General features: G+C 46.1%; 1 protein-coding gene across 3 annotated transcripts in view; it reads right to left on the bottom strand.

Annotated features, from left to right (window-relative positions):
• Window positions 1-24,706, bottom strand: part of FGR (FGR proto-oncogene, Src family tyrosine kinase) — a 52,492-nt gene that overhangs the window by 5,465 nt on the left and 22,321 nt on the right. For 2 of the 3 annotated variants that reach the window (XM_083627422.1, XM_083627423.1), the window contains exons 2-8: window positions 13,263-13,323; window positions 5,306-5,570; window positions 4,045-4,147; window positions 3,020-3,118; window positions 2,589-2,692; window positions 1,846-1,995; window positions 681-845 (exon numbers count right to left, since the gene is read on the bottom strand). In XM_083627422.1, coding sequence (XP_083483548.1) covers window positions 681-845; window positions 1,846-1,995; window positions 2,589-2,692; window positions 3,020-3,118; window positions 4,045-4,147; window positions 5,306-5,558 — 874 coding nt within the window. In that variant the 5' untranslated portion in view covers window positions 5,559-5,570; window positions 13,263-13,323. The remainder of the gene's footprint in view (window positions 1-680; window positions 846-1,845; window positions 1,996-2,588; window positions 2,693-3,019; window positions 3,119-4,044; window positions 4,148-5,305; window positions 5,571-13,262; window positions 13,324-24,706) is intronic. The other variant, XM_083627424.1, reaches the window with a different exon arrangement.

Genomic DNA, 24,706 nt, shown 5'->3' with positions numbered 1-24,706 from the left:
CGCAGTGACCCCTGCTGCCGCCCACTCTTACTGGCATGGCACGGGGACACACTTCCGGGTCGGAGGAGCACCGGAAATAGCTTGTGCGCATGCACATGGGCCTCCTCCGACCCGGAGGTGCGCTGGAAATAGCATGAGCCCACCACGTGATCGTCGCTTGAGACACCGGCCCGAGGCAAGGAAAGCTTGGGGACCCCTGCGTTAATTCATGTGCAGGTGCCCTCTTTTTCCTGCTTCTTCCCGAAAGGCACAATAATGTGAGGACGTTAGCAGCCCTTGATAGCAAGACTATAGCAATGGACACAGACTTGAATGGGTTTAAAAGAGAACTGGACAAATTCATGGAGAATAAAGCTATCAGTGTCTACTAGCCACGATGGTTGTGCTCTGCCTTCAGCCTGCCTCTGAATCCCAGTTTCTGGGACTCCCAAGTAGGGAAAGAGTTGTTGCACTCAAGTCCTCCTTGCAGGCTTCCCAGAGTCACCTGTTTGGCCACAGAGAAAACAGGATGCTCCATTAGAAGAGCCTTTGGCCTGGTCCAGCAGGGCCCACTGGATGTTCTTGGGATGCCTCTTTGTGTTGGCATGCCCACCCCGTGACTGGCACTCGGCCTGGTGTCTTTGCCTTCTTCCTTCTCCCCTCTAGGGCTCCGTCTCCTCTGTTTTCGCGGTCAGTCCTACCCATCCACACTTCCCCAAACTGCCCGTTGCCCAGTTTCTTGATAAGCTGCAGCGATTCGCGCGGGATCTCCCAAACGTCTTTGGTTTTGACGGACAGGTCTGCCAGCTTGGGCATCCCTTTGTGACATGGCACAGCCAGCCGGCAGCACAGCCCTGCAGCTCTCTCTTGAAGAAGGAGCCCCGGAAAGCAAGGATTGGGTGCGGGGGTAAAAAAACGGGAATACACATTTTTTAAAAAAAGAGGGGGGGAGGGAGAGAAGAAGAGATAAAGAACAGTAAGATAGCCAGTGCAGAACAAGTTGGTCACCAAGGGGGAAATACCCTTTTACTACAGAGAAACTGAAGCGGTAGCAAAACCATTGCACTCATTGGATTTGCCAGTAGCAATTCCCAGTCCCCATAACCTGCACCCAACAGGCAGCCATTTCCCAGAGTTTCTCAGCACTACCAGGAGCTGCTGAGGATTTGTCCGGAGCAAAGAGGAAGGACAATCTTCCAAGTCCTAGGCTTAGGGATGAAGGATTCCAGCGGTGGAGGCTCCATTAGAGCATATGGGTCTTTGCCCCACCAACCTCAGTTGGCCCCCACCCTGTCACCCTTTCTGTCCAGGGCATAGCACTGCCTATCAGCTTCCTCCTCCTTAGACTCAATGGTGCCCCCTGCAGAACTCAGCAGGGAGGAGGGTAGGGACAAAACTAGACTGGCTCTGGCGCCCCCTACTGTTGGGCTCCCTGCCTTCCGTCCCACCAGTGCCAATGGATGTCATCCACCGCTGGATTTCAGGAAACCACTTTCAGGCAGAGTTGAGCTCCGGCACTAATTTTGCTCACCTCCACGCAATACATTTAAAGCCCTCTCTTATGTATAGTTTTATAGCAGTGGCTTCTTCCCCCAGAGAACCCTGGGAACTGAAGTTTGCTCAGGATGCTGACCTCACAGACCTACTTCTCCCAGCACTCTTGGCGAACTACAGTTCCCAGGATCCTCCATTGCTCTTAAAGAGGTATAAAGGAGTGCTTTCAACGTACGGTGTGGAGGAGACCTTTGTGAAATGAAACATTCCAGCCACCCAAATCCTCGAAGGGCTGGAGGAGGAGGGTCCAGAGTCCCTGTCCCTGTCTCTTCTTTGCCGTTCTCCTGCTGATCCCGCCCCACAACACCCTACCTATATAATGCTGGACCAGCTGCTGCACCGTCTCAAACTGGGCCCGGGTGGTGATGTAATAGCCGCCGTTGTCCAGCTTCCGGATCTTATAATGCTTGACGTGGTCGCCCTTCACTTCATCCCAGTCCCGGATGGATAGTGAGTAGGCACCTGGGAGGAGGAGACCAGGAGGCAGAGGTGGGTCCCGAGGGAGGAGCAAAAGCAAAATGGAAAACATTCCTTAGACACTATGCACAGTTGTGGAATAACCTATCAAAAGCCAGGGATGGAGAAGCCAAGGTCCCACCCCTTCTCTGAAGCCCCGCCCCTCAGCTTTGAACTATGTATGCCACATTGAGTTCCTTGGAGGAAAAGGTGGGAAATAAATGTAGTAAATAAAAAAAATGATTAAGGAATGATCAAGACATAATTGCACAGCAAGGCAGCAGGTGGTGCTGTACTCCATGAGGCCAAGTCGAAAGGGATTGCATTTCCCACCTATTTGGGAGATGAACCTTCTTCTTCCATAAGTTACTTTGATTTCTGTGTCCTCCCTGGGGTCTTTTAGGACCCTTCTGTTTGCACACCTAGCGTGCCCAAAGCACAGGTGACCTGTTTAATGAGCTGTCATCCTGATCTGTTCACAGGGAGAATAGCCAACGTTTTTAAGCAGGGTTTGGACTGCCACCTGTCATGTATGATCTAGCTGAGATTCCTGCATCGCAGGGGTTTGGACTAGAGTACCCTTGGGAGAAAGGTGCTACCTTTGGTGGTCTCGCTCTCGCGAATGAGGAAAGTTCCCCGGGGGTTGCCATGGCACAGAAGCTGCCTCTCCGCATCCTTGCGGCCAATTTTCCCAAAGTACCATCTGGAAAAAGAAGATTTAGAAGTGAATGCTTGGAGACAGCGGGGAAGAGGACCCGGGCCAAGTCGCCAGCTTCCGTAGAGCAGAGCGAGGTTCAATCCTGCTGGGTGCTGCTTCACCAGCGTGCTTCCTGTGGGGGAACAGAACCCTCTTCCCCACTCCTGTTGCTCAAGTTTGACCCCCTGGGATGCAGGGAGATAAGTGATCTGGTCTGGCCCGCCAGGCCAAAAAGGTTCCTTACCCAACTAAAAGCAAAGAATCACCTCCTTTGAGTACTTCTCCCCTTTCCTACCCCCTGCATTGCTCCTCTCCAGGTGCCGCCATACTTACTCTTCTGCCTGGATGGAGTCCACGGGTGCCACGTAGTTGCTAGGGATGTAGCCCGTCGCTCCTGTGTTGAGAGACCTTGCCTCCCACCAGTCACCCTCCCTGGAGAAACAGGAGAGAGAAAAGAAACCAGTGAACCATGAGGAAGGGTTGGAACTAATGACTCTTGTGCTCCCTTCCAACTCTACAGCTCTATAAACCTCACCCGGGTGGAAGAATAGCTTAGTGGTAGAACCCAGGCTTTTGCATTCAGAAGGTCTCAGGTTCAATTCCCAATGTCTGATCTCCCCCCCCCCCCCTTTTAATCTGTTTTAAACACTATTCTTTTAACCTGGTTTGTTCTATTGTATATTTTAATTAAGGATGAATTGGTTTTGTGTGTGTTTTTATTAGGTAAAGGTAAAGGAACCCCTGACAGTTAGGTCCAGTAGCAGACGACTCTGGGGTTGTGGTGCTCATCTCGCTTTACTGGCCAAGGGAGCCGGTGTACAGCTTCCAGGTCATGTGGCCAGAATGACTAAGCCGCTTCTGGCGAACCAGAGCAGTGCACAGAAACGCTGTTTACCTTCCCACTGGAATGGTACCTATTTATCTACTTGCACTTTGACGTGCTTTCGAACTGCTAGGTTGGCAGGAGCAGGGACCAAACAATGGGAGCTCACCCAGTCGCGGGGATTCAAACCGCCGACCTTCTGATCGGCAAGTCCTAGGCTCTGTGGTTTAACCCACAGCGCCTTTTAATTAGGTGTGGATTTTGTAGCTGATTGTATAGCTGTAAACTACTTAGAAGCCACTTATTTTATCATTATTATTTATTAAATATGTAGACCGCCCTTCATCCAAAGAGCACAGGGTGGTTCACAACATGGAAGTGGCATATAAATTAATAAGAATACATGGACTGTCTCTCATCGGCCCCAGTGAGCATGGCCAAGGGCCAGGATTGGTGAGGGTTATAGCTGAGCCAACTCTAGAGCACCAAACGTTCTGTACTCCTCCTTTAAGCCACACCATAAGCCAATACTCACATGTTGTTAATTATGTGGAATTTCTCTCCTTTCTTGAACGTGAGGTCATCCTCTGTTCTGGCTTCATAATCGTACAAGGCAACAAACAGGGTCACTCCTCCACCTGCAGGGGGCAGCAGCAGAAAGGCAGTGAGAGGACCCAGCAAAAGCTGTACAGGCAGCTCCAGCTCACGAGAAATCCCCAGGTATGTTACCTATGAGCATGGAATTTCCTGAATTACAATCGGTCCACAGGAAATGCCAATGCCACCTGGGCTGCATCCAACAAGTTGTCCAGAAATAACTTTGTAAGCCATTTGAAAAAAGCTCAGATGCGAGGAACAAATGTGTGTTGTCGTGTACCCCCCCCCCCCCCCCGCATCTCTCCCTGGCCCTCAGGACTCTCTCCAGCCACTACTGCTCTCTCCCTATGCCACACTCCTCACTGGCCCTGCTTTCTACTCCTCTTGAGTGCTTTTGTCTGACTGGCGTGTGTCCTTGAGCTCTGAATCCTGTGTCCAGTTCTGGGCACTACAATTTAAGAAGGATGTTGACAAGCTGGAACATGTGCAAAGGAGGGCGACCAAGGTGGTCAAGGGTCTGGAAACCAAGCCTTATGAGGAACAGTTAAGGGAGCTGGGAATGTTTGCCCTGGAAAAGAGGAGATATAGCCACCTTCGAATATCTGTAGGGCTGTCACATGGAGGATGGAGCAAGCTAGTTTTCTCCTGCTCTGGAGGGCAGGAAATGAACCAGTGGCTTCAAGTTGCAAGAAAGGAGTTTCAGGAAGAACTTTCTGACAGTAAGAGCTGTTTGACAGTGGGACGGTTTCCCTCAGTAGATTGTGGACTCTCCTTCACTGGAGGCTTCAAAGCAGAGGTTGGATGGCCCTCTGTCATGGATGCTTTAGCTGAGATTGCAGGGGGTTGGACTAGATGACCCATAGGGTCCCTTCCAACTCTATGATTCTGTGATCATGCTGCTTGATTGCCTGATTGGAGGACAGAGGGGACTGTGTGTTTTTGTGTACCTAGCAACCATCCTCCTGTACAAAGGTAAAATTGGCATCCATTGCTCCACCCATGTTAACCTCTGGCTCCTCCCACCACTGGCATGTGGCCCCCAAAGGTTTGTTGAGAAGGAAATGTGGCCCTAGGACTGAATTGGGTTCCCCACCCATGACTTAACCCTGCCCCAAAGGGCTGGCCCAGCCAAAACAAGCATTGGAGGCCTGCCCACCACACCTGAGTCCTCTAGCTGCAGCCTTCCCTGAGAGACTGACCTGCAATCCCGGCTCCAGGCATGGGGAGGGAGCTGGGATACAGGCTGGACCCCCCCATGAAGGCCGGAGTGGAAGGCCCCGAGGTCCCTGCCTGGAAGTTGTTGTAGTCGGGGATGCGCGTGAACGTGTTGGTGGGGTTCTGTGGGGTGGGGTCAGGATCGTAGCAGGAGCTGGGCTGCAGGTTTGCCATCCCGTCGCCGCCATTGCTGGGGTTTTTATTGGGCCTCTTCCTTTTGCATTGCACACAACCCATCGCTGGCAGCACCTGAAATAGAATCAGAGAGACAGACGGAGAGGAGGGAGAGAAGAGAAATTAGGACTGGATGAAACAGTGAGGGCTGCAGGGACATTTCAGGGTATAGGAGTAGGGATGGGTTGGTTTTGTTTGCATTTAAATGAGAAACTACCTCATTTACACTTTTTTTGAACCAGAATGCGAACCAAAACATAGCTAGCCTTCAAAACTCACACATCTCTGAGTTTTGCGGTTTCATTCTTCAACCAAACAGTGCATACTGAAGAATAATAACAGCATGTGATCTGAAATGTGGGGAAAGGAGCAACTGCCCCCTCCACATTATTATTATTATTATTTAGGCGCCAGGCAAAAACATTCCTCTTCTCCAAGGCCTTTGGCTGATTAAACAATCTGTGGCCTTTTAAACTGTGTGTGGTGGGGGATTAATGTTTTGTTTGTATTTTTATGTTTTAATATTGTCAACTGCCCTGTAATCCTCAGGTAAAGGGTGATATATTATTATTATTATTATTATTATTATTATTATTATTATTATTATTTTATTACCTAACCCTCACCATAAGGTTATAGAACCATAAAACGGTAGAGTGGGACAGGAACATGAGTGTCATCTAGTGTAATCTTTCACCCAACATAGGGCTCAAACCTGAAATTAAGAGTCTCATGGTCTCCAGACTGAGCTATACTCCCTGTGGGTGTGTTTTAGCAACTTGAAATACACTTTTAAAATCTGTTTAAAACAAAATATGGTCAAGAGAATACAGAAGGTAGTGTGTGCGTGTGTGTGTGTGTGTGTGAGAGAGAGAGAGAGAGAGAGAGAGAGAGAGAGAGAGAGAATGTGAAAGTCCAAGCCTAAAGAGCTGTATCTTCAGCATACAATGGAAAGTTCTGTACATAATGGAGGTGCCTGATGCACCTCTGTTGGAATGCAGTTCCACAACATAGGAGCTGTCCTGGGCCATCACCCTCCTGAGCCTCTGAGGATAGAGGAACTACCAAGAAAAGCCTCCTGTGCTGACCTTAACATCCAGGAGGGTCTGTAAGGACCCCTGACTATAAGCCATGAGGAGATGATATGATCATAAAGGGCTGCAGCTTTACTCCATCGCCCATCAGGAAAGGCTCTCGAGATCCATCTGTGCAAGACATACAATGCTGTACAGGTGGGTGTGGAGATGGTGCAACATAACTTGAAGCTGGAGGCAGCAGAGGAAGAAAGGTAGCTTGCTGGCTTTATTTTTCTCAAGGACCGTCAAGTGGTGATTGTCTCCCCCTCCTCCCCCAACCACAATTCTTCCTTTCTGCCACATGCCGGTTGCATGGCAACGTGTCTGGGACATCAGCCGAAGGGAAGAGACATGGTAGGCTCTATAGGGCCAGGAGTTCATGGAGAAACTTGGAACAGTTCAGAATGGCCCCGTTGGAACTGGAGTTATTGGGTTGTATCCAGCTAAGTTTTACTCAGCGTAGACCCCCTGAAATTAATGGACCTCTGTCATTTTCAGCGGTCTACTCTCAGTAGGACTAATGCTAGAGAGGGTCCATTAAGAACCTAAGAAGAGCCTTCTTGATCAGGCCAGTGACCAACCAGATGCTTGTGGAAAACCTATAAGCAGGATTCAAGCACAGGAGCTCTCCTGCCTCCTGTGGTTCCAAGCAAATGGTATTCACATTAGGACTGCCAGACGTGTTTGTGGGTTTATTTTGGGGCCTGGGTGTTAAAAAAAGATCTTTGGTGCCTCAAGGCACATCCACACCAGACAATGAGCAATCTCTTTGAATGGTCACCTCTGAAATTCAATTTATGGAAATCCCAGGAGGGGAGAAGGCACTTGTGCTCAGGCCCTGCTTATGGACTTGCCACAGGCAAGAACAGGATGCTGGGCTAGGTGCTCAAGGCCCGGAGAAAGTGTGAGGAGGATAGCGAGAAGTCAGCTCAGACATAAAGGGGATACAGGACGTCTGGACGTCTCTTACTTTATCTGTCTAAACCCTATGAAAACCCCTCTCAGCAAGATGCGTTGCATCCGATTTCCCAGAATTTATTTCCAGTGACAAACTAAGCAATTGCTTTGGATGCTGGAATTTCAGGGAGGCTTCACTGACTGTGTTAACATATTGGAGAGAAGAACTACGGCCTGCATTTTTGGAGGAGGTGCACAGCACAGAGGAAGCAGAACGTCTTGCCAGCTGGGTGATATTCCCTGCAATCCGGGAGACATAAAACTGAGCGCCTTCTGATCTCTCTCAGCCATCTGGAGTACAGATACAGTGAGAGAGAGAGGGAGGGAGGGCGCGCACACAGAAGATGGAAGAAGATGTTCAGAACAAAAGCAAGGAAACCATATCCTGGTTCAATGTTCCACGAAATAAGGTGCCCAAGTTATGCTGCTCTAAGCCCTTTGACCAGTTTGTTGAGTTTATTCATTCCGAACTGTGTGCAGGTTGGTAAGAATAGCTGGTTAATGAGCATTAATTCTGAACAGATTCCAGGGAGGTTAGATGGTATTGCATCACAGGCGTAGCCAAGCTTGCCCCCCAATCAATAAAAATACATTGCTAACTGAGGTTCTGCCCCCCACCCAACAAAAGGCTTGCCCCCGCCTAACAAAAATCCTGGCTACGCCCATGCATTGCATGAAAAGCAAGTGTTATCTCACACTTTCTAGTACGTTTCTCCATCATTTTCCCTACTGCAAAAATTCCAATCTTTTGGGGAAACAAGTTTCTTGCATAAGACCTCCAAATCAACTGTAACTGTCCCTGTACCCTGACTTTGAAATTGATAGCATTTTAATGTAGTTTTCTGTTTCTAGGATGAAACCCAGGACATTTTACAGTGGTACCTTGGTTTGCAAACAGTCTGGTTTGCATATGTTTTGGATTACAAACACGTCAAACCCAGAAGTACGTGTCCCGGTTTGCAAACTTTTTATTGGATTACAACCCATTTTGTGGGGATTACAAAAAATAAAATAAAAATGGAGGCCCCACTGGTGAAAGCGCGCCTTGGGTTACAACCTGTTTTAGTTTACAAACAGACCTCGGAACAGATTACGATTGTAAACCAAGGTACCACTGTATCTCACACCGCTTAAAAATTGTGAATATTAAGCAGTATATAAATCAGTGGAGGCCGCACCTTCTTACAGCAGCCCGAATAGCTCTGTGTCAAGCATAGAAGAAATCTGACCATGCAGAAATAGAAAAATGGAGACTAAGATTCTAAATGTAGCTCAGATGGCCAAACTTGCAAATATAATAAGGATTACAGAAGCCTGGCAGTGAGATTTGTAGAAAAGTGGCTCTTTTTCAAGTTCTTTCTGCAGATCTTCTCCCTGGTCTCTCAAAAGCTTGTCTTTTTCCTCCACTGATCTTATTTTTATCTTCCTTCCTTTAAAGCTAAAGGATAAACCTTGAGGGAATTCCCACCTGAAGATAATTTTGTTCCTTCTCAGAAGGGCAACCAAATCTCCAAAGTTGGACCTAAGATCCAAAAGATGTTTCAGTATATCTTTAAAGATTTCCACTCTTGACTGCAGAATTATCAAAGGAGTCTGAAAGTGCAATCCCAAAATTTTATCTCTCTCTTCCTTAGATCGAAGAGTAATCAGACAATCTCTTATTTTGATCTTCTTTTCTCCTCTTCCCAGTCTGAAGGCCCTCACGATTTTAAAATCTTCTTGTTTCAAATCCGACTTCCAAAACTCTGCAAATTCCTGTGTCAAAAAGTCTATCAAACTGCCCTTCTCCAATTCGGGTACTGCTCTAATCCTTAAATTCGTCTGTTTTTCTTTTAATTCAATCATAGAAAGCGTCAATTTCTGTTCCTTAATTTGCCTCTCCAAATCTGGGACTTTCTCTGTTTCCAATTGGGTTGTCTTAAATTCCACGGCATCAGCTTTCTTCTTGGCTTCCTCTGCTGTCTGTCGGGTCAAAGTTGATTCCTGCAGCAGTTTCTGAATAGATTCTGTGTTGGTATTCACCTTTTGTCCCAAACTGTTTAAACTTTCTGTATTTAGGTCAATTTTAGTAGTTGCTGCATCTACCTTCGATTTTGTCTCGACTATCACCTTTGTCTCTTCGACCCTTTTATTTGTCTCTTCAGCCCTTTTATTAAGTTTCTCCAAAGATTTATTAATCTTGGCCAAAGCAGCCGCCAGAGTATCTTCTGATGACATTCCACTAGGTTTAGGTTGTGATTGTACAGTCACTGATGAAGTAGGAAGGCCAGCAACTGATTGTCTTCGCGCCCAAATCTTCCCAGACCTTGTTGTTTTGTCTGGGAATTGTGAGTCTACTTTTTCTCTCCCATCTGCCATAACACTTAAACAATAGAGAAGCCAAGGTCCGTCCCAGCTACGCAGTTTGTCTTTACAAGTGGAAAATTCCCCTGGTAACAATTTGGCAGTATCAAAATCTCCCTCTAGGGGGAAACAGTTGCAATAGTCCAGAAAAAAAACTCTTTTAAAACTCAGTCAATAAAAAAAATAAACAATTCCAATTTTTGTTACTTTTCAGTTACTTTCCCTCTTTCTTAGCAACAGCAGAGGAAGCTGGCCACAATGTATCTCTCTTACTGAACTAACTGCCAGCAAGTCTCCTGTTCACAATCAAAGCTCAGTTCAAAGCACGGCAGTCTTTGTCTATTGGCAGCCATTCCCAAGTTTAGAACGGTGAATTTTAAAGTTTTTCCCCCTCTCTCTTGCAGATATATATAGCCCACAACTTCCCCCCTCCTGCCCCTGCTTCCTTGGGGGGGTACGATATTTTAGTGTTAGAAATTTAGTCCTTTCCAGTCAATTTCTCCAGGCTTTAGCTTGTTTTCTCTTTGCTTTGATCTGTTTACAAAAGCGGGAGGTGGACTTCCTGTTTAAATCTTCCCCGCTTCGGTATCAAATTAAGTCTCTTTTGTATTTCCAAATTTCCCCTACTCACGGGTAGTTACTTTTGTAGTCAGATTTTCACAAGAAGAAGTCAGCGCTCTCCGGTAACGGCTGTGCGGCTTCACTCTGGGGGAGAAGCAGTCATTCACAGCACCGCGCCGCTCATCCGCTTCGCTCTGGAACCCATAGATGAGATTCCCCGCGAATTTGGGAGGCGCAAAAGGTGCCCGCTGAATCCCACGCTCACAGGCTTCGCCCGCCTGTGATTTTTGGTTCCCCCGAGGCAAATCCCTCCTAGTCAGAAGGATTCCGCCATTACCGGTGGCGCTAAACCCGGAAGTCTCGAGATTTGTAGAAAAGTGGAGCTTGTTCATATATTGGAAAGAAAGGGCACAGGAGGCGATAAATCCATAGTGGTTATTAGGGGAGGTACAGTTTTAAATATATCGGAACTCCGGTTAGATAACAAAATATAGTCAGCTTAAGGAAATTCTGTTTAGAGCCCTGGTTGTTTTACAAATTAAACGAAACGATCAGGTTATCTTATATTGAATAATGTTGAATGAGTTTGCACAATATGCACCTTTAGCATGAGAGCTTATCACTCTAAAGAACCTTTGCTGCAGCAGGGATTTCAGTAGCCCAGCATTGGAAAAGTTTGAAAAAATATACGTTTGTCCTTGTAATTTAAGAACTTATGGTTTTTGAGGAAGGAATAACACATACCTTTGTGTGTCTCCAGAGGAATGGAGGCCCAGAACAATTCCACCTCAGCTGGGGGAATTTTATTTCCTCTGCTTTGGACTTAGATGCTCCACATTCACCATCTAAGCCAGCTTGGGAAATATTGGTGTCTTGATTTTGACTGCTGTGTGAGTATTCCTTTTTTGTTTTTGTATGGGGTACAATGTAATGCCCTGCTACTGTACTTTTGGGTTGTCAGAAATAAATTTTAAAATGCTTTTTAAAAAAAGATTTTGCACATTATTATTATTATTATTATTATTATTATTATTATTATTGATTACCAAGGTCTTGGGTAAGGTTACAACATGAAAACGCAATATTAAAAACAACTTGCAATTTACTTACTTACTATGTGTATTTAAAGTTTATATAACGTTTGTATATTTATGGACAGATGAATTTAGTCTTAGTTATTTGCATTTAATGATTGAAAACACGCGCACACACGATCAATACATAGAGATAGAGATCTATACACACACACACCCCTGAAATATATAAAATAAACAAATCAGTCCCTGGATGGGCTGGAGGAGGGCTTTTAATTTGCCCAGGGAAGGCAAAACAAAATCCAAATGTGCTGCCCACCCCATGCCACCTTCAGAAAACAAGCTCTTCCCATCGTTGTGGAAGGAAAGCAAGTGCAAAGCTGCATCTAGACGGGCCCTTAGGCAGAGTCTGGATCTGCAAGTAGTGAAGGAATGCAGGCAAGGCACCCAGGAGGGGGTTGGGGTGGGAGAGCGCATCTCTTAATCCGGAGTGACAGGGACATTAGAGACACCTGCCACCGACAGCCCTGGGTTAGTAGGACAGTGGGAAGCAAGTGAGGAATGGTTGGCGCTGGGTCGGGGGGAGGTTAGATATATATAAACATGCAGAGACAATAACATTGCCAGGGGTTTCTTCTCTCAGACACACACTGAGGAACCACGGCTGTTGTCTAGGGGATATTTCTCGTACAACCAATAACTGGGGCACATTGCAGCAATAAAACAATATATTTGTAGCCTTCTGTCTTGTTGCTTATTTGTGGGTTTTGAAACTGCATTTATTGTGGAGTGCCATTGATTGACCCCCACACTGGAAAAGGGATATTGGGGGAAGCAAAAATTGCTGATATTTGCTTATTCATCCCATGTCTAGAACAAAAATCAATCCAGCAAAACAGGATTGGCATTTGCTCTCGTTGCTTTCAGTCTGCAAACAATATGTAATTGATTGCGTTTTCTTCCCCTGTTTGCACTGTTGGACCTTTGTGCTGAAATGAACGGGGAGGAATAATATAATGGCAATGTAATTTATGTAATTAATTATGTAATTCAGTACTTTCACCGGTGGACAGCGAGACGAGTAACTTAGTTTTTTGTTGGAAAATGAGCTGCAGTGGAATGGAAACAGAGTTCCATGCAACAAATACAGGGCAGAACAGAAATTGATGTCTTCTTGCATCTCTACCCTGGAATATTTTGATCAGGGCTGGCTCCAGGATTTGGGGAGCCCTCAGTGGCCCCCCCAGCCTGGGAGAGGCAGGACAGGCAAACTGAGATTTCATCTATGCTGCAACTGAGATTCTTGGGTATCCTGTGCAAGGTGGAAAGGGTACAAACATTAGGGCAGTGGCCCCTTTACTGGGCTTGTAGCCCAAGCAAATAACCAAGCTAGCCACCCTCTGGTGATGACCCTGTTTTTCAATAAAGGACAGGTAAAAAATATTATAAATATTTTTTTAAAAGTAATTTTGTCCCATGGGATCTCCATAACGTCATTGCAGCACAAAATATGCATTTCTGTAGTCATAAATGGTAGAGTTGGAAGGGACCATGAGAGTCATCTAGTCCAACCCCTACAATGCCCAACATGTCAGGATAAAGAAATGCATTTTAAGTGGACACTTTACCCTGGTATATGCATTTTGGGTACACACTGCTTGGCCAGAGAACTGCATTATGAAATTCAGAAAAGTGCAAATTTCAAATTTCATTGTTTCGGAAACTGCAAATTAGGCTAAGTTTGTTTTTAGAATATGAACTGACTCAAATTTCTCCCCTACCATCTGCCCACATACCAGGCTGTCCCGTCAGGTCAGTGCTGCTGTGTCATGTCTCCTGCCGGACGGGAACACGTGCCTAAGAAAGAACAGCAGGAAGACAAGCAGAAAGAGGCTTGGTTACTACCCAGAAATACTAAATCGCATGCCCTACACTGTCATAGCCCCTCCAAGGGACAAGCACTTAGCACACCGGCATCCATCAATATCAGTGTCCTTGCAGACAGGTGGGAATCCTTATGTCAAGACTCATAACACAGGTGACCCAGATGATGGTCCCATTCCTTTGATGGACATTGCAAAGAACATTGCAAGTCTGTGTTGCATTTACTGAGCATTTGATTGTCTTGCACAAAGTTCACGCAGAGGGTAGATTATACCTGGCCTTTATGGAGCATTTGTTCTGATTTGTTTGTGAGGTCATAGAACCTTGCAATCTGGTCATTATAAGGACAAATGTTTAAGAATTGGTGCCTGAGTTTGATCTTCATTTTCCTCTTCCCTCCCTATCCCTTTCCCCTTCTGTGTCATTTTTTTTTTTTTTAACTTGAGAGCCTGTGGGCAGAGACCAGCTTGGTTAAATTGACTGTATGTAAGCCACTCTGTGAGCCTTTTTAGAGTGGGGTACAAATGCTCTAAATAAGTAAATAATAATAAATATTAATAATAAGCATTTGTTCTGCATTCATCCTGAATTGCTTGCAGGGGGCTTATAAGTCTTCCTGTTGTTAATTAATTCCACACTTTCCGATTCACTTCCCTGTCACTTTCCAAACTACAAAAAGTCCTTTTTTAAGAAAGGTATGTTTGTTGTGCTAGGGCAACAGAGTCTTTTAATCCACTCTGAAGGCACAACCCCAAAGTTCTGGTATTCACTTGAATCCCTCCTGCAAAATACTGAAGGTTGTATCCAAACTTGTGCAGATAACATGTTCCATGAGCAGAAGGATTTCTGCTTGTGCAACAGGACTCTCCCATTTCTCTCCCCCTCCCCCCAGTGCATCCACTAAATCTGTTCTATGTTTTTAGCTGTTCTGATTTTTATCTGTAAGCTGCCTTGGGTCCCTGTCAGGGGAAAAGGCAGGGTATAAATGTAGTACACACAACAACAAGTGTGCCCCAGCCCTCAGGACCAGATCTGGGTTGGGCACAAGGCACACTTGGAAGGAGAAGACAGCACGTGTTCCTTTGATACTGCCCTGACTGTCTGGGTCCTGGGAGGTAACCAGGTTCAGTCTCAGGCTGTGGAATATTGCAGGATTAAGACTCAGCCTTGTGCTCAAATCCCAGGAGGGTTAAGGGGGCCAAGCCACTCATTTGTTATACTGTACTTCCTTACTGTTCTTAGGATACAGGAAGGCTCACAGCCTGGGTAGCTCAGTTGGTTAGAGCATGGTGCTGATAGCGCCAAGGTTGCAGGTTCAATCCCTGTATGGGACAGCTGCATATTCCTGCATTGCAGGGGGTTGGAGTAGATTATCCTCAGAGTCCCTTCCAACTCGATTACTCTATTCAAGGGTTCCCTGTGTTACCCAGGACGCTGGTGGTGCTGTGGGTTAAACCACAAAGCCTAGGGATTGCCGATCAGAAGGTCGGCGGTTCGAATCCCTGCGACGGGGTGAGCTCCCGTTGCTCAGGCCCTGCTCCTGCCAACTTAGCAGTTCAAAAGCACAAAGTGCAAATAGATAAATAGGTACCGCTCCGGCGGGAAGGTAAACGGCATTTCTATGCGCTGCTCTGGTTCACCAGAAGTGGCTTAGTCATGCTGGCCACATGACCCGGAAGATGTGCGCCGGCTCCCTCGGCCAGTAAAGCAAGATGAGGACCGCAACCCCAGAGTTGGCCACGACTGGACCTAATGGTCAGGGGTGCCTTTACCTTTACATTTACCTGTGTTACCCACTGTCCCATCTCGCAATCAATGCATGCAGAGAGAGGCTGTTATGTGCAAGTAAGGAAGAGATATTTATTCAGGGAAACAACAGTACAGGCTTAGTAGCAGTTGCTGCCACCTTCTGAGTCACCTGCCTCCCTGCACTGCCTACTGCCCTCCCCAGCCTCCACTGAGACCCTCCACTTTGCCAGGAAGTGGGGGGGGGGAGCTGGCATCCCTGTTCTCCCTTCTGGCTGAAGGCAAGACACACAAATCCCACTTCCCATCAGTCAGGCCCCTCCTCTCTGTTCCTCCTTCTTCCTGCTGCTGCTGTTGCCGCCTTGGGGCTTGCCAGCCCAGCCCTGATCCTGACAGCATTGTGGGGCCCATGGCACCCCCCCCATTCCCTGGATCCTTCCAATTCCATCCTGCTTCCCTGTGGCTCTGCACTTAGCTAGGGGAGTCATAGAACTTGCAGGGCAAGGCAGGAGGTGGATTGGGATCTATTAGTACATTTCTGGGTGATTTGCCGTAAATTGGCAAGGCTTTGCAACTCCCAGTTGTTCAACTGCAACAACAAAATGACTCCCCCACCCACCCAATGCTTCCTAAATTAAGCTGCTGAAATGACAAAAAATAAAATAAAATGGTTGGAAAACCAGGAGTGGATTTTTGTCTGTGGCAGGATTGCAAGCTCAGCCCTGGTGCTCAAGGGCACCCTCTTTCTTAATTCTAAGTGTATGTTTTCCCTATCTTTCCTTTTTTTGCACCTGACTCCAGCCAATGGACCTCAGGATTCCAGCAAAGAAACTGGAGAGTTGACCACACAAGCTTCAACGGAGCTTGTTCTACAGCATAAGCATTCTCAGCCATTTCCAGGTGGCTTGTTTATTGAGCACCCATCCTGATTGGGTTGAAAAGTTTGCAAAGAGGTGAGACGAAAGGCACTTCCAGATGGTTGCTGTTTCAAAATGGGATTCAATCGCATACTGCCTGCTTGGGGGCTCCCCATCTGGTTGATTCCTGTGAAAACAAAATGCTGGACTAGATGGGTCATTGGCCTGATCCAGCAGGCTCATTCTTATGTTATTTTTCTTATTTAAGATATCCTACCCTCCAAGATTTCTCCAATGAAAATAGGGACATTCCAGGATCTAATCTGAAACCGGGGCGGCTTCTGTAAATCTGGGACTGTCCCTGGAAAACAGGGGCACTTGGAGGGTCTGAGACAGCTGTTAGGTTACTTTTCTCACAGAGAGTCTTGTTATGCCCAGTTATTTTGCATTTAAAGGTAAATGGACCCCTGACCATTAGGTCCAGTCGTGGACGACTCTGGGGTCGCGGCGCTCATCTCGCTTTATTGGCCGAGGGAGCCGGCATTCAGCTTCCAGGTCATGTGGCCAGCATGACTAAGCCACTTCTGGTGAACCAGAGCAGTGCACGGAAACGCCGTTTACCTTCCCGCTGGAGCGGTACCTATTTATCTACTTGCACTTTGACGTGCTTTCGAACTGCTAGGTTGGCAGGAGCAGGGACCGAGCAATGGGAGCTCACCCCGTCGTGGGGATTCGAACTGCCGACCTTCTGATCGGCAAGCCCTAGGCTCTGTGGTTTAACCCACAGCGCCACCTGCGTCCCTATTTTGCATTTAGGCACCTTAAATTGTTTGCTCACCGGTTTTCTCGTGTCTATGCCCAAACATGTGACTGTGCAATCTTGAGGGCTGCTGATTCCACACACTGCTGGCTCCCAAGAGCTGGAGCGAAGTCAATACGCCTTCCCTTCATCCCTACCCCCACAAAAGCAGCAGCAGCAGCAGCAGCAGCAGCGCCAGACTCCCTGCTCTGGGCCCTCTGCCGAGTTTGCTCTGCTCTCTGTTTCGCCACCAGGCCCATTTGCCGGCCAGGCAATTGTCACCCCCGATCTTTCTCTCCTGACGGCTGGTCTGTGAAATTGTTTTCCATGGTGGGTGCCTTAACACAATGGGAGCAAAGAACGATGGACTGAATTGGACGTGTTGTGTCTCAAGGGCATTGGGCGCCCTTCAAAGCGGCCCAAAGGGCAAGGGGTGGGGGTGAGAAGGAAGATAGAGACCTCTGGGGAAGCCAGGACCAGCCAAGCCCACCACAGCTCTTTAACCCTTCACTGAGCAGTAACAAAGAGAGGTTCTGATGGAGACTGACGCGTCTGTCTGTCATTTGACATGCCGTCCTGTGCCTCTGATGGCAAACTGGTTATTCTAAAAGGCAAACCTTTTCAGACCGAGGCCCCCATTCCCTTCTGGGCAACATTCCAGGGGCCACGTGCCAGGGGTGGGAAGGACCAGAGGAAAAAGTGGAAAGAGCAAAAAAGAGAGAGGGGGGAATTTATCACTGTACACTAAGCCAGTTTCTACACACACACACTCCTGTCTGTCCTCCATCCAGACAAGCAAAAATGCACCATCAGGGTTCAAGGAGATATTCCAGTGCAGCAGACCCAGGAAGGGCTGTGGCCTGAGGAGAGGAGCGGGATTGTGGCCGGGGAGAGTCCAGAGGGCCTGTTACAGTAGGCTAGTTTTTGCACAGACTCACATTCCCCTTCTCTGCTCCAATTCCAGGTCAGCAAGAGGCACTAAGTTGAAGAATGCATTCCACCCAAGTAAAATCTCTCAAGGAGGATGCGAAGCCAAGCCAGTGAGGCTGTGTAGCTGAGAAGGGTCAGGTTGCGCCTGGGTTACTTCACTCCTTTCGTAGATGCATTGTTGCAGAAAGGGGTATCTATTTTCAAGCCTTTTTCAGCCAGAACTCACCAGAATCGGTTTCGGCACCTCTCAGGTGGGCGCCATTGTCATTATAAGAGAACAAGGGTTCATGGTGAGTTCCAGCACCTCTTTTTCTAGAAAAATAGCAATGTTCTTTAAAAATAATATATAAGTATAAATTTGTTTTCTGGAGATATGGAGAGTTAGAGATTGCTCTTACTTACCACCTCCCCCTCTTTCTCACCCCTTGCTTGTCTTTTTCCTTATTCTTCCTACTTATCTGATCAAAAACAAATATCTGGGTTTCCAGTTATTCCACAGGCCCCAAGGCTGCTAATATCTGAGCCATAATTTAATTATTAGATATCCCTTTCCCTCCTAGTGTTTTCTGCCTCCCAAAAGGACATCAGGGCTGTTGTTTTTCTTCCTTTATAGTTTTTGCTCTCATGTCAGCTACTGTTCTCCTCCATTTCCTCTGCAGTTTGTTATTCTTGTAGATCATGACAAATCTTTAAAAACTACTGACAGGGGCTTGTGCTAAACTAACGTTTACTCAGAAAAAGATGTGTTGAAATTAATGGTCCAGGACCATGGACTTCAATAGGTCTACTCTGAGTAAATGTTCATTGGCTACAACCATGGGAAGGGGGAGATGCTGGGAGCTGAATGGAGTGACTCTCCTAGGAGGAAAGGATGCAGCATCTGGGACTTTTCAAGTTAGAGAAAAAGCAAGTACGAGGCAACATTGCAGAAGTTTGTAAAATAATGCATGGCATGGAGAAAGCAAGTAGTGGAGACAAGCTTTCCCCCCCTCTGTCAAAACAGTAGAACTTGTGGACATCCAAAACAGTAGAACTTGGAAGATTTGGAACAGATAAAAGAAAGTCCTTCACACTGCACATGGTCAAATTCTACAGGTCACTTCCACAAGAGGCACTGATGGCCACCAACCTGTATGGGTTTAAAAGAGGATTAGACAGATTTGTGGAGGATAAACCTGTCAGTGACTCCTCAGCTGGAGGCAGCAACACTTCTGAATGCTGCAGAAGAGGAGAGTTGTGCTCAGATCCTTCTTGCAGTTTCCCCACAGGCATCCAGTTAGCCACTGTGAGAACAGGATGCTGGACTAAGATGGGCCAATGTGGGACCTTCTTTAGTGCCGAGCTATAGCCCCATTTAGAAGAACACTTCTCCTCCTGGAACAGCCTGCATCAGGGGTAGCCAGTGCAGTTCCCTCAAAATGTTAATAAAATCATAGAATCGTGGAGTTGAATGGGACCTCCAAGGGCCATCTAGTCCAACCCTCTGCAGTGCAGGAATCTCAGCTGCATTGAGCACCCATGACGGATGGCCATCCAACCTCTGCTTAAAAAGGAGAATCCACAACCTCGCGAGGGGGTCCGTTCCCGCTGTCAAACAGCTGTTACTGCCAGAAGGTTCTTCCTGATGTTTAGTCGGAATCTCCTTTCTTGCAACTTGAAGCCATTGTTGTTGTTGGACTCCAACTCCCATCAGGCATGATAGAAGCTGCAGCTCAGCAACATCTGAAGGGCATTGGTTGGCTGTGTGTAACCTGAGGCAAAGCAGGAAGAGGAAGATGAACTGGACTACCCTTCCCGATCAGAGTTCCTTGACTCACAATCGGCTGAGCAAACTTCTCCATTTTGTAACTGCCGCCCCAATCAGGAAGCAGTGAACCAGCCCCACCCTTGAGGAAAACCATGATTTTTCCAACATTGTGAATCCAATCTGGTGCAGCAGTTAAGTGTGTTGGGCTAGGGCTGAGGCTGCCTCACCCCTGCCAGGCATGAAATCTGATTGGATTACCTTGAGCCATTCACCATCTGGCAGCCTGGCCTACGTCACAGGATTGTTCTGTCACAAGATAAAAATGGAAGCTTGAGAGAACCACCCCACAATACCTTCAGGTACATAGAAAAAAGGCGAGCTCAAATTGCAGTAAATAAACCCATACAAAAGTTCCATTTCTACCTCACTGACCACGTGGCGCTTTTCAGAGCAGAAACCACGCTGGCCAAAGTCTAATCTGATGACACAGAAATAACCAACTGTGGTCTCAACAACAAGTGTATTGCCTTCACTTTCGTATCACAGCCTGTTTCCTGCTAGTGTGTGCTGGTCTAGAATGAAATACGTGGGAAATAGTGTAGCTCTTTAGCCTGTTGTAGCTGCCCCATCATCTGTCTCTGCAATTAATATTTTTTTTTTAAAAAACCCATTGTACTAGCCAAAAGCCATGGCAAATCCATACAACCACAAGCCGCTTAAAATATAACTCAAACAACTGCAAATAAAAACAGGAACCATAAATTAGGAAGGTGACAATAACAGGGAAACCACCAGGGATACAGTAACTCAGTTACTTCTTCCTAACCTTTTTTTGCCTTCAGAGCAAAAAAGGGCCACTTTATGCGCCACTACAGCACTGTTGTCACTCAGCAACCAGTGGACCCTCTCTGTCAGGGAGAGCTGATTTCCTGTCCAAAGGGGGGTCTTAGAAAGAGCCTCGTTGGATCTGCATATAAAGGACAAGTTATCATACAATGGGAGATATATTCTACCTGGGGTTGCCCACAAATAAAGAGTCTGTGTGCACTTGAAATCACAACTCTATAAAAGCAGTTCTTAATGAGGCAGGCAAGAGTTTGGTCAAATAGCTACCTCTGACATGCTCTGTTTTCAAAAGGAGAAAAATTGGTGGTTCAAATCGATTGCAGGTCCCTTCTGGATTCTATCCATAAGAGCCAGTCCCTTAGCTGACACTTATCCACGTTCAACTCCTGAAAACAATAATAGTCTAAAATACTTTGACCATTTGAATTCCACAGATGGCTAGTCCTCAGTTCCACAGAGCACATAGCCAGGAGATGCTCAATGGGTAAAGAAGTGAGCCTTTTCAAGTAGTTTAACTGGGTGCAAGCCGCTCTGGCGTTATACGTTTCCCACCCAGCTTCAGTGCGTAAAAGAGATGCTGACACTCCTGTAGGTAATCTGCTAATAAACTGAGTCTGCACTATTTCTAACCCTTTAATGGAGTTCAAGTTGTGGCCCCAGATTTCAGCTCCATACAACATTTGAGGGATCATTTTGCTACTGTAATTTTTCAGTGCAGGTTTGAATAGCTAACCACCCTCATTATAGTAAAATTTCATCAGTGCCCCTATTGGCTTTCTATGTGTTGACTTTCACTGCCTCAATATGCCAGTTCCAAGGCAGATATTCACTAAAGAGTATCCCAAGGTATATAAAAGATCAGATCTGCTCTAAATCATGATGATCCCCATGCTCCATTTAAATCTAATACTGTGTTTACCGAAAATCGTGATTTTGGTTTTGGAGAGGCTTTCATTCTTACAATAGGAACTGAAAGCAGCCAAAAGATTTTTAAGGTCCAGGTGAGAAAGAGGAAGAAGAACTGTGTCTTCTGTGTACAACAGATGTGAATTTTTTAATTCCTAATTACTGGAGAAGGGGAGTAAACTTGGGCTAAATAAGGTACCAAGTCATTAATATAGAACTTAAAAAGACTGGGGGCCCAATCCAGCCTTGTTTCAATGCTCGAGTCGATTTGAAAGCTTCAGACACACCACCCTTAAGATCTACTCTAACCTTCATTTCCATGTCACTGTAAAGTTCTCAAATCAGTAACAGAAGTCTGTAGCCGTTGCTGGCTTTAAGTAGTCTCTCCCACACTCTGCTTCGCTTAATAGAATCAAAAGCAGCAGAGAGATCAATGAAGGCGGCATATAGAGTGTTCTTAATGTTTTCGGTATATTTCCTAATGATGTGCATCAATGTGAAGCATTGATCAATAGTACTGTATCCTCTAAGCCCTGCTTGGTGTTCATGAAAAATATTATTAGTGTGCAGCCAGTCTGATAATATATGAAGGAGATGTCACAGATAAAGCTTGGAGGAAATGTCTGGTAGCCTAACTGAGCAATAGTTCTGTGGATCATTTCTATCCCCTTTTTTGAAAATTGGGACAATGGTCCTCATCTTCCATCCAGAAGGGATTTGGGCCGTGCTATTTATGAAAGTAAATAAACCTTCCAAGATGGGTATCCAACATTCCATGTGGTGCTTAAAAAGCTCAGGAGGCAACATATCTTCTTCACCTGGCACTTTAAAAAAATTTCAAACCTTCAATGAGGGATTTAATTTCCTTATTCTATACCAGTTGCCATTCAGTAAGTTTAACAAATCTTTACTTGCAACTGTTTAGTGGGGTTGCCCTGAATGGTCACTAAATACGTTAGAGAAATGCTTAACCCAGCCTGCAGCCAGAATTATGGCTTCTTAAGATGATGTCTCTTCCAAGCCTTGGGATATCTCTGTAATGGCTTCCTTCCCTCCCTGAAATATACTCGGGGGCGAGAGTGGATTTCATGCTCTTTATTCAGCTCATAGTGGTGAGGAGGAATGAAAGTCCCCCCAAAGTATCTGCTTTATATACATTATTTACACAATGGGCTGCACGTGATTGGCTAATTCTGGAATTCTCCTGTAGGCCAGTCAGGTTGTGGATTCACTTCCATCTGGATCTGGATTGGGTGGCTCCTGCAGACCAATCATACTGCTGCATTGTTCTAGGGCTAATCAGACTGCTGCATTTTGGATCCTATTTAACTCAGTACATGACACTCCCCCAGGTTCCCACAAACCCTTCTGTGTTTTCACAAGGTGACATAAGTTCTGAGCAGTGTTGGCTCATACTGTCCCACTAACCTCAGTCTGCCCTCAGCCAGCCCCCACATGACCATAAAGCATAAATCTAACTTGCCAGCTAGTCCAGGACAAGTGACTTAGACCTTACCCAATCTAGAGCTTCACTCCCCTGACTTAAAAGTTACCCTTCTCATCATCAGTGAATCCATCAAGAACCCCCCTGAGATCTTTGGATGAAGAGTGCTATATAAATCAAATGAATGAATGAATGAAACCTTTAATCCACATCAAATCCCCATGTGTATATTAAAAATCCCCCAAATAACCAATAAATACAAAAGATTAACCCAATAGATTTCTGAGCCATGGTCACACCTGGGTCATAAGGCTGAATATCAACAGGTAATGTTTTTGCCAGGTTTTTGGAAGTGTACATTTTTGACACAGAAGAGGAGTTTGGGGACACCATAAAATATTCCCCCAATAACCCTCCAAAATGTTCTATGTACAGCATTTTGCTATCCGCCCGTCCATTCGTCCCTCTCAAATAGTTGCTACTTTGGAACCATGTTTGCTTGTTTCAAAGCAGCATTCTGATCCAAGCAACTGCCCTGACTCCCCTGCAACACACACAGATGGAGGATCTTCCTTGGAAGGAAGGAAGAGATCCTTATTCAGGCAAATAACCAGACAGAATCAGCAGCAGACACAGTGCTCGGAAGTCATGATTCAGGAACCCAGGAGCGCAGCAAGAAGTTCAGAACTGAACAGAAGAAACAAAGATGTCCCAGCAAGTTCCCCCACCCCTCTCGCCAAGCATTTAAAGGGAAGACATCACACATTCACTTGTGAGACTCTCTCGCCTTGTGGGAATATCAGGATTGTGATCACACACTCTGCCAGTCACCCAGTCACTGCCACTTCTTGTTCTGCCTTAGTTTATCCGTTTTAGTTATTTTATGTATTGTTTGTTTTTAATAGTTTTGTAGCTTTCAGCTGTACTTCATCTACAATTTTATTCTATGCAATGTTTAGAGACCTCTTTGATTGTCGTTTATAAAGCTCTCCCTCTCTCCTCCGCTGAATGCAAGACCAGAATAATTGAAATATGAGATAATGCCTCAGCAATCCAGAAAGAGACAAGGCAATTTGTATAAGAGATCTAGCTTTCAGCAGCGAGATACCCTCAAGAGGTCCAATGTGCTAAGGTAAAATTCACCTTCTCCACAGGAGCTGGCTCAGTTTCTCATTTCAGCTTGTATCTTACCTCATAGGGATATGCAGGGATTTAATAATGTAAACTGGACCCAAGATTGGAAGTCAGTAGGCAACTGCCTGGAAAGATAATGTAAACACTTGATAGCAATTGAGGTGAAATTTGACTAGGCCTCAATCTGCACTATAAATTTAAAGCTGTGTCTTTGGCTAGCCCCGCCCCGCTGCCCAAATGGTAGTGTGTTAAGAGTGCTGAGAGTTGTAGGAGATCCCTATCTCCTTAAGAGAGCTACAGTTGTCAGCATTCCCTGACAAGAGAGATTGACTGTTAAGCCACTGTGGGAACAGCTGGAGAAGGGGGAGGGGGCGTGTCAGATAGGAAATTGATATTTATTTGTATTTGTTTTTGTGTGTAACTTTGTATTAATGTAACATTTTTATCGTGTATCTTTGTAATATTTTGTTTAAAGTCGGCTGTTGCTTCCGTTTTTTTGTGCACTGCTTATCAATATATTGAATTTATTAAACAGCATAGAAATTAAAGAATCAGACAATCAGCAGTAGCTCTGTGGGGGGAATGGGCAGTTCTCCTAACAACTGTCAGCATCCTTAAAAAAAACCTACAGTATTCTTTGGGAGTAGCTACAACTGCTTAAAGTGGTACAATACTGTTCTAAATGTACAGTGGTAAGGTAAAGGTAAAGGGACTCCTGACCATTAGGTCGAGTCGTGACCGACTCTGGGGTTGTGGCGCTCATCTTGCTTTATTGGCAGAGGGAGCCAGGGTACAGCTTCTGGGTCATGTGGCCAGCATGACTAAGCCGCTTCTGGCGAACCAGAGCAGCGCACGGAAACGCCATTTACCTTCCCGCTGGAGCGGTACCTATTTATCTACTTGAACTTTGATGTGCTTTTGAACTGCTAGGTTGGCAGGAGATGTTA

Source organism: Podarcis filfolensis (genome assembly GCF_964270895.1).
Source record: "Podarcis filfolensis genome assembly, chromosome: 8".
Lineage (NCBI taxonomy): Eukaryota > Metazoa > Chordata > Lepidosauria > Squamata > Lacertidae > Podarcis > Podarcis filfolensis.
The sequence above is the reverse complement of the archived record's forward strand: the minus strand, read 5'-3'. Positions and strand labels throughout refer to the sequence as shown.